Source organism: Lissotriton vulgaris, chromosome 5 (genome assembly GCF_964263255.1).
Source record: "Lissotriton vulgaris chromosome 5, aLisVul1.2, whole genome shotgun sequence".
In the NCBI taxonomy this organism is placed as follows: Eukaryota; Metazoa; Chordata; class Amphibia; order Caudata; family Salamandridae; genus Lissotriton; species Lissotriton vulgaris.
In genome coordinates this window covers 471,206,023-471,219,789 of record NC_141693.1, presented here as the reverse complement: position 1 = coordinate 471,219,789, position 13,767 = coordinate 471,206,023, and the positions used below count along the sequence as shown (strand labels likewise).

At 41.9% G+C, this 13,767-nt stretch overlaps 1 protein-coding gene across 2 annotated transcripts in view; it reads left to right on the top strand.

Moving 5' to 3' along the window:
* Positions 1 to 10,948, top strand: part of CPLANE2 (ciliogenesis and planar polarity effector complex subunit 2) — a 58,719-nt gene extending 47,771 nt beyond the window's left edge. For both annotated transcript variants that reach the window (XM_086921914.1, XM_086921912.1), the window contains exons 4-6: positions 3,155 to 3,279; positions 4,057 to 4,193; positions 8,723 to 10,948. In XM_086921914.1, the coding sequence (XP_086778040.1) occupies positions 3,155 to 3,279; positions 4,057 to 4,193; positions 8,723 to 8,987 (527 nt within the window). In that variant the 3' untranslated portion in view covers positions 8,988 to 10,948. The remainder of the gene's footprint in view (positions 1 to 3,154; positions 3,280 to 4,056; positions 4,194 to 8,722) is intronic.
* Positions 10,949 to 13,767: the final 2,819 nt, after the last annotated feature.

The window sequence follows — 13,767 nt, the reverse complement described above, 5'->3', positions numbered from 1 at the left end:
ACTTGTAATCTCCAAGCTTGACTGTGCCAATAACCTACACATTGGTGCACCCGCAGTCATCATATGCCAAATACAATCGTGCAAAATACTGCTGCAAGGCTGCTTCTCTGCCTTTACCCAAGAGAACTCATGACTTCAGTCCTGCAGTTGCTCCACTGGCTTCCTGCAGCTAGAATAGCAATGTTCAAGGAACTCTGCATTAGCCACAGAGCCACCTAAGGAAAGGATCATTCTACCTACAGGATAAATATCAGCAGTACACACCAAATAAAACACTACACTCCAGGCTTGCACCACTTATCCTACCACTCATCATACCACCTTACCATAAGACATCTGTAGGAGGCACTGCTTTCTCAGTACAAGCTGGCAAGCTCTGAAACTCGCTAAGAGCAAACATTAGAAGCACACAGGAGCATATACACTTCAGTAGACAGTTGAAAACATGGCTGTTCCCTACATAACTGCACCACCAACACCCCGGTATCAAAGCCCAGAAAACAGCTGCACCCTCAAGCACAATCTTAATCGTAAAACCCACAAATTAAAAACAACTTGATATACAGGTAAGCTAAGAAGGGCTGACGTGAGGTTCTATGTGCGTTATATATTTATGTACATGCATATATAACCGTTATGGTCCACAATAGTACTAACATCATGGTATGCAGGGGTCAGCCTCAAATTATAACTTGTACCTTTTAAAATCACATACAACATATCTGCTATGAGGATTATCCATCACCAGCACTGTACAGACAAAAACCAAACCACCAAATGAACAGGCATGGAATCAATGAAGAGTTCAGTCACACATTGCAGGTCAATTTGCAGGGTTTTAATGTAGTCCACCACTGCAGGTCCCAAATATGTATACAATCAGATTGCTTCTTTACAGCTCTCAAAGACACTCCGATATGGGATGGTAATAAAAACGCATGTCTCTATAGATCTCCTCACTTTAGTCTCCCTTCAATCATGCCAACTCAGGACCAGCACTGTACACAAACACTCAGATTAGACAATCCAGGGCAGCAACCAGCTAAACCGATATCATAAGAAATACCATAACGGGACCTGCAGAGTTGTTCAAAGCTGCTGACATTTTGAAAACCGTAAAACTGTGCGTATGTCTCTCACACTGGATCATTCACCACACTGCTATATGCTACATCCCATAATAGGATGACTGGTCATTGTGCATGGTCTTCACGCATTACATGGAAACACTTCCCACATAGGTTCAAAACAAAGACAACCTTCCCACCGCACATCCCACACAGTGTAACGTGCAACCCATGTAGGCAAGCGCTAGTGCACCTCACATAGGGTTAGTAAGTGCTTTATAAATGCTGCAATACAATACAATACCATAATCGGAGAGATTGCTGAGGCAGGCAACGTTGTTTGACTGGGAGAGACCGCAGATGCTCTTGGTGGCAGAGGCCAGACTTTAAGGCACTTGTGAAAGGAGGAAAGCAGTCCATACTGGTTTGTGGCATTAGATCTGTGTCCTGCGAGAGTGGAATTGACATTTTTAAGGTCAGTGAAACACTGATTGGAACAAGAAGGGAACATGCAATGTATAAACTCAATGGGAGGGGCATACTGTATTTTCTAACTGTGCATGGTACCTAGGTGCAAACGCTTTTCAGAGGTAAATGTGTATTATGTCTTGATACAGAGATTTATTGGTCTTAAAGAGCAGCATTGTTTTGTATTGCTGCTTCATTCATTTCCTCTGATCTGATTAGTTGTACTTGAATGTAAAGATAAAATCCACAATTAGTAAAGATAAAATCCACAATTAGAAATGATGCATGCAGTGCTATCCAAATGATGGAATGACACATCCCTCTTCTTTCCTTAGTTTAGGTAAAGTAGTATGATGATTTTATGTTGACAGTACACTATAGTAATTATTAATCCATCCGATTAGCTAATATTTTTCCAACCTATGATTGGATTTCTTCTCCATAATTTTTAACAATCCCATTGTTTGCGAAGACACTTGCTGAATATCACGTGTTTGCATTAATGATTCTCTTTATGGTTTCTCGTAATAAACATTCTGTGAATACATATTTTGACCTGTGTCCTCGCTGCTTTCTCCTACTATTCTCTGCTTTACCCAACTCTTTAGTCTGTTTGTGGTATGTAGTGTTGATTGAGCTCTGAGCTTTCCTCCATGTTTTCCAGTGTTCGGTTGCACTTCATTCATGTCTGATAGCAAGTCCCCTACATTTCCAATGTCCACCTTCTTGGCAACCTCTTGCCCAACTATCTTATAAAGTCTTTGATGTAATTTTCCATATTGGGTGTTTGTGGGTATTACAGATAAAACATTTGCTCACAATTTCTCTCTAAGGAGTTGGCAATGGAAAAAGGCTGAATGGCGGAGCCTCGAGTGTCCAAATACTATAAAAACAGTGGTTGCTACTGCTAAACACCCAGTACCAACTTTTATTGATTCCTTTTCTCTTGGAATAGTAACACCTACATTAATGCTTTTTCAGACTGCTGTGCATATTCAAAGACACCATCTCTTTCTTAATCTTTGGCTGCCTGCCATATGGTTATCACTTGCTGAAATCTCTTTCACATAGGATTTTTATTATATGATTGCTCAGTTCACTGTTGGCATAGTTTCTATATTCAGTGCCCACAGAACTGTTAATCATGAAGTTGCATCAGTAGTGGATATTGTGAATTTAAAATTATTCGATTTCCTTCTGCAGCTTGACCAGAAGGCAAGCTCCTTAGATCTTTTACCTGTGAAATAATTTTTTACTTAAACTTGGTCAGCACGGGGTGATAGTTTGTTCCAAGTGGAAAACGCCTGTCACATATGTACATACTTTTAAACTTGTGTATGTTCAATACAAGGCAAAAGCATATTTGTTACTCTTCATTCATTTTCTTTTTTTGATGTTTGTAAATATGTTAAATTGGCTGTTACAGCTTTTCCTTGAGTCTTAACATTTTAAAGTCAGCCGCCATTAAATTGCATGTGATACTTTGTGACCATTGGCAACTCACAATGATAAACATTTTGAGCAGCATAGTGTTGGAACGTGATAGTCTCTGTATGAAGTAAACCAACTCAGTTGAGAATCTTGGCTGTCGGTGATAACAACTTTGGTTGCACTTCCAGGGATTCAGACTACAACAGTGTTCTGGCCGGTGAAGCTGAGAGACAGTGAGAGAGCAGTTATCTTCAAGCTACAGTTCTGGGACTGCGGGGAAGCCACGCTCAAAAAGTTTGACCATATCCTGCCAGTAAGTGTCCTTGCACCTGTGTGTGTGTATGTGCGCGCGCGCGCTCGTGTGTGTGTGTGTGTGTGTGCGTGTGTGTGTGTGTGTGTGTGTGTGTGTGAGAGAGGGGGGATGATTAGAGGTCGAAGAAGACCCGATCCTTCATCATTCTGATAAGTGTGCAAGCTTCTGGAGTGGAAGGAAGTGGGTTCTATAATGATACTCGCTATACTTTGCTAGTATTTGTGATACTGTTTTTAGAGGTCGAGAGAAGTTGGCCTACTCAGCGAAATCATTAATTTTCGGCTGCTATGTGTCTGCTGTGGGGAGCAGATGTACCCCTTTACAGTTGCAGGGAAAAGTTAGGATCGTGTTCACAAAGTTCAGTAACATTCTAATGAGGAAAGAGAGTAGTCCGTGGCCAGTTAAGAAAGGTGTCTTGTCCTACTGTTAGATTACACCTATTGGGGAGGATGAAGAGGGCAGCAGACTTCCTAAGCCACATTTTTCAGGAGGAAAAGGCTCTATAAAGATTGCTGTAGGTTTGGCGCCTCCGGAAGTCGCGTAGTCTTGTCTAAAACTGTAAGTCATATTTTCCTGGCAGGTGAGGGCACTAATGTCCACTGGGGGCTTTCAGTTAAATCCTGATAAACTGGTGTGTTCATAACTGTTGGCATGTAGGGAAGTATTCAGTGTGTTATGGTACTTTTTTTTTACTCGGTCTCTTTGTCACTATACAGCTTTTTTCTCTCTCTCGCCTTTATCTTCCATCTTACTCCCACCCTGTCTTTTTTTTTTTAGGCCTGTAAGGAGAAGGCAGATGCCATCCTCTTCCTCTTCTCGTTCACCGACCGGTCATCCTTTGATGATTTACCCAATCAGATCTCTCGGGTGGCTGAGGAGTCTGAACACATTGTGAAAATAGTAATTGGCACCAAGTATCCTTTCATTCAGTGAGTAGCTCAAGACCATCTCATATGTCAAGCAGGGTACTTTGAGCCCACAGCACGAAGCTTAAAACCACCAGAATTTCCAGTTTGTCAGTTTGAGGGCAATTGGTGATAAGAGTTCACAGCTGGTAGCAGGGGAGACATGTTTTTGGTCCTGGGTGATGCGCTTTGCAGGGCCCTCTTTTCTTGCAACTATGTGTGGTATTTTCCCCACTCAGCTACAACGAATATATTTACTCTTAAAAAGGTCTTTTGATTATGAAGCATTAGTGGCAGTTTGTACTTCATGACCCCAACACTCTCTATCTAATCATAGGGTATGATTGCTTAAATGAGAACCTTCACTGAAGAGCTACCTTCAGAAGCCATTCCTCAGACCTTGGTGGCAGAAAGGCAGCACCCTGTAGATCTGCTTCCAATCTGGATATTCTGCTGCAGAAGAATTGTTGGTTTAAGCTCTGCCTCATCTTGAGTCTAAACTATATTTTAACCCCTTCGCAGCGGGGGTAATTCCCCAGCTGTGCTGGGGGGCGGGGGGCCTGCACAGCGCCTCTGAGCTCGTCACGAGGCACAGTGCTCGTGTGCTCATGACGAGCTGAGCTCGTCATGACCACACCCGTGGAACGCTCAGCACAGCAGGGGATTTATCCCCGCGTGTGAGCGTTCCACGGCTCATGACGAGCTCAGCTCGTCATGAGCATGGATGGAGTTAATATTTTGGCAGTGCTTACTTTTCTGTTGCAGGCCACGTCAAATGTTCTCTAAAATTCTGCTTGTGTGGTTGTAGAGCCTTAGTAATGCCTGAGGCTGCATTGGGAGTGCCTCTATACAGGGTAAGAAAGACGTTAAAGGCCATCACTCCCTGTGTCACTACCAATGTTACAGAAGATGTCCACCACAAATGCTAAAGCTTTTCTGTCACTTTATGACTGATTTCAATAGTCGGAGCCAATATGAATATATACAAATTCTCATCATCTAAATAAATAATGGAACAGCACAGATTTTACTGAACAATGGGGCTGGATGACTGCGACCACAATGATCAAAATATTCAGAAATAAAGTTGCGATCATTATGGCCACTCACTTTCTGCTAAGAAGAAAGAGAGTCGTGAATCCTCCACATTAGCTGCTTGGGCTGGGAGTGGGTATCGCCAAGTAGTAATGGTAATATGAAACCTGTAAAATGTTGTTTCTGGTTCCTCATACTTTGTTCATTGACAATGGTCTCCAAATAGAAACTCATAAATACTACCACAAGAGAATAACATGAAAGTTCTGTGGCGCATGTGAGGAACTGAAACAAGTGAGCATAGAAACGAAGATACGAGGGAGAGAAAAAGTTGGATGGTTAGAACAAAGGATGGATGGGTGAATGGGTAGATCTACTGGGTGGATAGTTACAGATGGATGGAGGCATTGATGGACTGTATGATGGAGAAAAGGATGGATGAAGAAGAAAGGTGGCTAGAGAGCAGTGACAAAGGATGAAAGAATGAAGATAAGGAATGATAGATGGACGGATGCCCAAATTTGTTGATATATAAAAGGCGCTATGTGATAACAATGCTTTCAGATTTTCCTCAGAGACTCACCCAAACGAGTGCTGGGCTTACTTGATGTATATATTCATATTCCATTGTTTACGAAAAAGGGAGTCCGGGAGGTGGGTCCTGAAATGTCCATTCCGATAAGAAAATTCAGTTGGCACCATGGAGAAAACTGCTGAATGAAATTACACCAATTTTGACAAAAAGGTAAAACTTAACTCAGTTATTTTTGTGATTTGGCATAAATCCGTTCAGCCATTTTCGAGAAATTTGTGTTTAGAGAGGTTACATTAGGTATAGCTGGAGGGTTGGGACCAACATAGTCCCGCTGCACCATAATTAAAAAAATTGGGTTGGAGGGACTGAACATTGGACCACTGAGAGCAGGCGGAAGGGACAGGGGCAGCAAAACAGATTACGGATGGAGGTACCGGGCCAGCACAGCAGACCAGAGAGGGCAAGCAGGAGGGACAGGGAATGGCAAGCTGACCACTGAGGGCAGCTAGGAGGGGGCAGGGGTAGCACAGTGCACCCTGGTGGCAGGAGGGAGAGGCCAGATGCAACAAGCTGACCATAAAAGGCAGGAGGGAGGTTCGAGGCAGCAAGCTGACAACACAGGGCAGGCGGGAGAGGCAGGGACAGCACAACAGATCATGAAGAGCAGGAGAGAATGGCAGTGGCAGCACAAGGACAATGGAGAGCAGTTGTGAGAGGGCATGTGCAGCAAGCTGACAAGAGTGCAGGAGGGGCTCGGGAAGGGTAGGAGGGAATGGCAGCACATGGACAACTGCGGGCAGATGGGATGGGCAAAGACTGCATGCTGACCTTGGAGGGCTGGTGGGAGGGGCAGGGTTTGGGGCTGGATCAGCACAGTGGACCACAGAGTAGGAAGGAGGTACAGTGACCGCACACAAATGGAGCTCAGACGGGAGGGTCTTGGAGCAACAGGCCCTGTGTCCAACTGACATTGCGCAGGACATAGGCTGTGCACAATGGGGATTGACCGCTTACCACTGCAGGGTTTGGCCACCGACTGGAGGTGTTTGCAAAGCCCCCACTGTACATAGCCGAAGTGGATAAGTTGGCTTAGTATGATTAAAATCTCCAGAAATTCACAGAAAAAACACAGGTTAGAGAGAGGTTATAGTTAGATGTTGTAATAAGATCTTAGGTTGTTTAAAAAAAAAATAGAAATCCACTGAGAAATCCAAGTGTTAAAGCAGTGATACACCAAGTACAGCCCCGGGGCTGCATCCGGCCCTCCTAAACTTAACATGCTGCCCCCTGGTCAACAGTGTCATCGGGCTGGTGTTTACTCGACTCAATACCAACATTAACAAAAATGCTTAATAAATGGGTAAGAACTTATTTACTGGTTAATTGAAGTTAAAGAAAGGAAGTAACCAGGTTATCCTGCACTGCTTAACTTTAGAATGGCCTTCATTTTTAAAGACCTCCTGCAGCAAAAGTGTAAAGGTATGATCAAATCTTTTCAAAATTCAAAAAGTTTACATGCAGAACTGTTTCACTGTGGTACATCAGATTATATCAGTGCACTGATAAGTATTCTTTTTAAATGATAGTTTTAAAGCATAAATTTAGAAACCTTCATTCTTCCCTCCACCCTGACAACAATGCCAATAGTGAACTAAGAAACAAGTCCGTTATGTGAACTCTTTGGGTCGCCAGGGTTTCGAATATAAATGAATATCATAGTATATTTAATCAACCACAGAAGTGCTTGTAGCACATCCAGAAGTCATGTATGTGCTAATGAAGAAAAAGGAGGTAATAATTGCCTAGGATCACACAACTTGGTTAAATGAAGAAGGTGGGATTAATCCCAAGCTTTTAGTTTAACATTGTGCAAATCACAGTAGATGTACAAGCTTCACTTCCCCTACAATCACCTTGCCAAAATCGCCACCCTGGCCTCCCAGTCCCCGACCACCACCTTGCTGGCATCAATTCGGCCCTCTGTCACATCACAGACCAAACTTTGTGGCCCTCCTGGGAAAATGTTTGCGAGTACATGTTTGCGAGTACCCATGGGTTAAAGTGATGATATAGTTAGGTGTTGAAATTAGTTACAAATAAAAAAGCACTGAAATTCACCAATTATATTTCATTGAGCTAACTATAACTTGTGACCCCATCATGCACTGCTTATGACCTCACATATTACATCCCTCATTGCATTTTGAATTATATCACTGATGACATTTCAAATGACATCACGGATGACATAGAGATATATGTTTGATATTGGGTGAGGAAGAAGATTCTTTGGGGTGTGGACATGGGTGAGTGGGAAGAGAATTGTTGGAGGGGAGTGTTATGTTTGAGGCAGCAAGGGTGGCACAGTGATGGCAGAATGTATCATTGAGTGAAGAATTAGAGGCACACCCTGGTGGATTTGGAAAGTACTAAGGAAGAAATAGTGGGTGCTGGATAGTAGTAAAATGTTGCAAATAATGCACAGTTGAGAAATAGCAAATCCAGGGATGTTCAAACTCACTTTGCTCAACTGGTACTTTGAATGACTGCAGTTGTTTTGCCAGGTAAAAAACTGGTATATGTAGTTCGTCTGTATGCTACATTAGATGCCTTCACCAGCTGAGTTGTCACAACAGAGGAAAATTACAATTGTATTGGAATAATTGTGAATCGAAATGGCTCAAATAAGCTTGACAGAGCTGCGGAGTGGAGGTGATGGTGGAGTGCCTGGATACTAGAATATAGTCTACACTGTCTAAATACAGATTAAATGGAGATTAAATGCCATGAAGAAAAGTTGGCGAGTATTAGTATTGGAATTTGTGGCCAAGTGCTTGGTGATAGGGCAGCCAGTACACAGAGGGAAGGTCAATGTATATAGTTGTTTGGATTGGTGGGTATAATGACCTGGGAGGGACCTCAGGGTGGGAAGAGTAAACCAAGGGATTGTCCTTAACCGAGCTTTCAGATTTGATCAGTACATGCATGCTGATGTGACCGAGCGTGACCTAGCTGAATTCCAGCGCACCTGGCGCCTCCCCCTGCTGAGGATGAAGAGTGTTAATGGACCCCGCCTTTCAGATGGACAGACGCTAGATGGCAGGGCAGGGCTGGCTGATGTGTCACATGTGCTGAATGGACTGGCAGAGCATCTCTGGCACCAGGACCAGCTGATGGCAGGACTTGTACTACCAGGAATCCAGCCACCTCAAGAGGATACTTTATACTTATAGAAACATTGTGAAAGTAGTCATTCCAACAGAAAGAGGACTTGTGTACAAGGAGCAATGCATGAAATAGCTGAAGCCAACAGGGAGGATCAAATGGCATTGCATTGGTGGTAACAGAACTTTTGGAGGGGAGGAAACTCAAGAAAAGCCCATCATGGATGCAGCTTTAAGCGGTATCTCTTCTTACTACACTGTGCGCTCTTCATTGACCACGACAGACGTGCGATCCTTCTTGTGATGCAAGTGTATTTTGACATCTTGAACAGTTGCCCAATGCTAGTGCACTCAAAGCATATTTCTCCAAAGTGGAGCTAATGTGTCAAACATGGTAACCGGACATGCTGTAGTTCCATGTGAAACACATTTGAGATTCAGATATTGCCATGGGAAATGTGTTATATTTTCTTTCTTTTTTCAGATAAGGAAGCCCTGGCTCTGAGGGATAAATTCTAACTGGAAAGATCGTTTAGACAGGGGTTAACTTGTTTGAAACCTCTTAAATGTGAGAAAGTGTCCATAAATTATTTCAAATCTTACAACTTCGCTACATGAACTGACTGTACTTCGTCAAGCTGGGACCAGTAATAGTCCTCTAGCCAGGCATGTACAAGAATCATTAAAGCAGCGGCTTGTACTGTTAATAGTCCTTTAAAGCATGTCAAGAGTTTACATCCATGCCGGTAAATAGCAGCTGTATTATGTCAGTGTGTTTAGATTTATCTGAAACGGTAATCGGAGCCACCCCATTCAATTGCTGCTTTCCTCATAAGTAACTGCTGTTATTCAACTCCGGTAAAGCACTTGAGTGACAATTTTTGTCCAAAATAAGTTTCCTTTACATTGCTGGAAATGGGTTCAGGTTTCTGATTGTGTCACTAACGAATATCATGCCCCTAGGCAAAGGAACAAGGTTCAGATGTACATTACTCGTCCAAGGGAACTGCCCTTGACAAACCATAGACCTTCCATCGTTGTTGGGACAGATTCACGCATGTATAGAAAAATGGTTGTTATTTAATTGCTTATAATTTAACCTAGTTTTGCTATTTGCATTTCTAGTTGTTTATAAAGGTATGGGTTTGCAGGAACAGATTTTGCAGGTAACAGGTTTTCAAAACTTGACACGGATATGCAAGCATAAAAGGGCACAAATAAAATATAAATCGAAAAAAAATCTATATTCTATGTATTACTCTCAGAACATCTTCCCGATCACATTCTCAACAATAGACTTTCTGAATTAAACTTGACCTTTGCAAGATAATGTAAAAATGTAGCCATTAATAAAAATAAAATTGCAATTAGCCATATAGACATCACCAGGATTTGGTGACTGGTATGCCCATTACTAAAAAATAAACTGACAGTTGTTCTATAAATTCCCTGTATGCGTTATGGGTTGGGGTGGCCTACCCTGTGGTAGCTTACCCTGTGGTCACAGTGCTTAAGTGTTAATGTATTAATTTTTGTGCTGTGTTGAAGAAATCTATAAAACTGCAGGGAGGTGATCATTCATGGTGTGATAAGATGACCTTATGGAGTATCCAATTGGAATGTTATTTACTTAGCTTTCTTTTGTTTGTGGAGGGTTTTACCATTGCCTGCCCTGCAACATATAGTTTATCCTTAAATTTTACACCGTAGAGTTTGGCTTAGAACAGTATGTGAAATTTACATTCAGTCCATTCATTAGTTTGTTTCATCAACTTTGTTTTGAATGAAAATTCTTTTGGGCACGCACCACCGTTTGTATATTGACTATTGAGGTTTCAAAGCCCCCTTATTCTTATGACCTGGGTTGACCGACTTCATTTGTCCCCCAGATCAGTGGAGTTGGACAAAAGTAGTATCTTTTGCATTTGTATATGTGAAGGTGTGTATGTTCACTGCTTCCTGTTGAAGCTCCATAAGCACTTTTCAGAGTAGTGGATGAAACAAAAGAATAAAAGTCAAATCTAACTCCAGCCTTGTACCTCACAGTTATTAAACATCTAAATCTAGACAGATCCTATTAAGTTGTCAGACTGTTTTTCCTCTCCTCGCAAATAATTGAATCCTAGCCAAAAGCCAAATAGGGTTGGCTATACTACCACCTGCCTCTGTCCATTACCAAACCATGATTGCTTGTGGTCAAATCAAATCAAAACAAGCTTTATTCGATTTTTGATTTAAAATCATAAAAGCATAAAATCACATTTTTACAAATTTGAAAAATAGACCGAATACAATCCATACTATACAGAATAGGCTTGATTGATATCTAAAAAAAATCTTTAGTCATCTAATAAAAAATCATTAAAAACAAGGAAATTACATTAATATTGTATTATCAAGCAGAGCCAATTACAGGGAACTTCTGACTTTTATGGCAGCTTTTAAAAAACATGAGACGGCATAAATAACATGTTCATCTCCTAGTTGTAGAAGTTTCACGAATGCTGATCTACATGTACGAATACCCCAGGATTTAAGGATTGGTAGCAAAAATAGCTTTCTGGGATTCATATAAAATTTACAAAATAACGCAAAGTGAATGTTCGATTGGGGTGAACTGTTATCACAAGGGCAAATTAGTTTGGCAGCAGACCAATCGTTACAAGTTGGTAGAGTGACCATACGGAAAAAGGTACCCAATCTAAAGCGTGTCAACAACATGCGGGAGTAAGGGCTCCGGACCAGGACGAGGTAAAGTTGTAATCCCTTGCAAGGTGTAATTTCCTGAATTTGAGCACAGTATTTTTAGATTTTTCATGATTCCATCTGATGGTATTGAGGTGAGTGGCCACCATCTTTTTCAGTGGGGATCTAGTAATCCCTTCTAAGGTGGTAGGCTTGTCAAAGAACTCTGGATGACCTAATTCAATGAACAAGTTTCTCACGTAAGATAGCCATCTGATGTTAGCTACCCCGTCCAATGCCAGACAGTCGCTGATTAGGTCTCTATTCAGCGTGGTTTCTTTCGTAACCCAAACCTTATGCCATAGCAGGATAGGGGACATCCTGATAATATCACTAATGTAGATGACTCCCACTTCAATGTGTGTCATGTAAGTTGATGTAGTTTTTAAAAAAATTTTTTTTATAAAAAACTTTATTGTGCATTTTAAATACGATTACAACCATGGGCCTACAACCACAGGGGCCGGCCGCTAGAACACGTGAAAGCGATCTCTGTATATCACAAAACTGCGGCCGATCTCCTAGAGGTCCGGCAATAATACAGGATACAATTCGCAGCAACACAGGATGAAATCAGGATACAATAGTATTTTGTGATTTATGAAAAGGACCAAAGAAAAGAAACCAACAAATCTCAAGGCATAGGACATTATATACGAAGTGTTGATGTAGTTTTTGATACACCCAGTAAGTAACGAATAAAATTGGTTTTCACAACATTGTAAAGTCTGGGCACTCTCGATTCCCCATAACCCTGCACCATACGTGGCTGTAGATACACACTTTGCCTTGTATATGTGTATTAATTCTTTGACGGGTTTACCGCCAATTTTTACCGAAAAATTTCTTAGAGCACCTATGGTCCGGGTAAAAGCCATTTTCCTAACTGCTATTGCGGCCTGCCAGCCATCCCGCCTATCGAACATTACTCCCAGATAACAAAACCTGTCGGCTGTTTCAATTCTTTGGTCTTCTAAGAATATGGGGCAGGGGACCCTCCTTAACTTTGATGCACAGGGCATGGTGTACGTTTTAGAAATGTTCACCCTTAGGCCTCTGTCCCTCATGAAGCTCGTAAATTTTTTCACTGCCCGCTGTAATCCGAGCCTCGTTCGTGACATTAATGCCGCATCGTCTGCGTATAGTAGGATAGGCACCGGGGACCCGTTTACAGAGGGGTAGTCATATAATGAGTCTGTTAAATATTGCCCAATAGAATTGATATATAGGATAAATAACAGCGGTGCTAATATACAACCTTGTCTAACCCCTCTCAGTATGGAAAATTTATCTGAGCATTCTCCTTGTTGACCGAACCTCACTCTAGCACCTGCATCCTTATATAGTTCTTTTATAAAGGTGATGATTTGATCATCGATGCCAATATCACGAAGTGTTATCCAGAGGAGCCCGTGGTCGACGCAGTCAAATGCGGAACTTAAATCAACAAAAGTGATATAAAGTTTTCCGCATTTGGCCTGGGTATATTTGGAGATGAGTAGAGACAGGTTTAGACATTGTTCAATCGTCCCTTTCCCTGTTCTAAACCCATATTGCAACTTGGAAATAACATTGTGATCCTCCTCCCAGGATTGGATTCTGTTCAGAATTATTTTGCCGGCCACTTTCATAAAGGCATCCAAAAGAGAGATTGGCCTGTAACAGGTGGGGTCATTTCTATTGCCTTTTTTGAAAACTGGGATCACGATGGCATCAGGCCAAGTAGAAATGAACCCACACTGGTTGGCGTTATTTAAAACGTTCGTAAGAAAAGGGGCCCACAGATCCAACTATGCCTTATAAACATCGATCGGGATGCAATCAGGGCCTGGTGCCTTGCCTGATGCACTTTCTTTAATGGCCACGAGTACCTCATGACAACTGAACGTTATATCCATGGAAAATGGATTGCAATAATAGAATCACTTGAGGTGACAGTGGGTACGCTTGATGTAGATAACTTCGCCCCAGTTATCGGTTTATTGTATAGTTGTCTGAAATGAGTGACCCATGTATCACCTGTTATTTCAACATCTATGGTATTTTCGCCCGTGTTTTGCAGAAATGGGGACTTGACCACTTTCCAGAAAGCGGTATTGTCTCT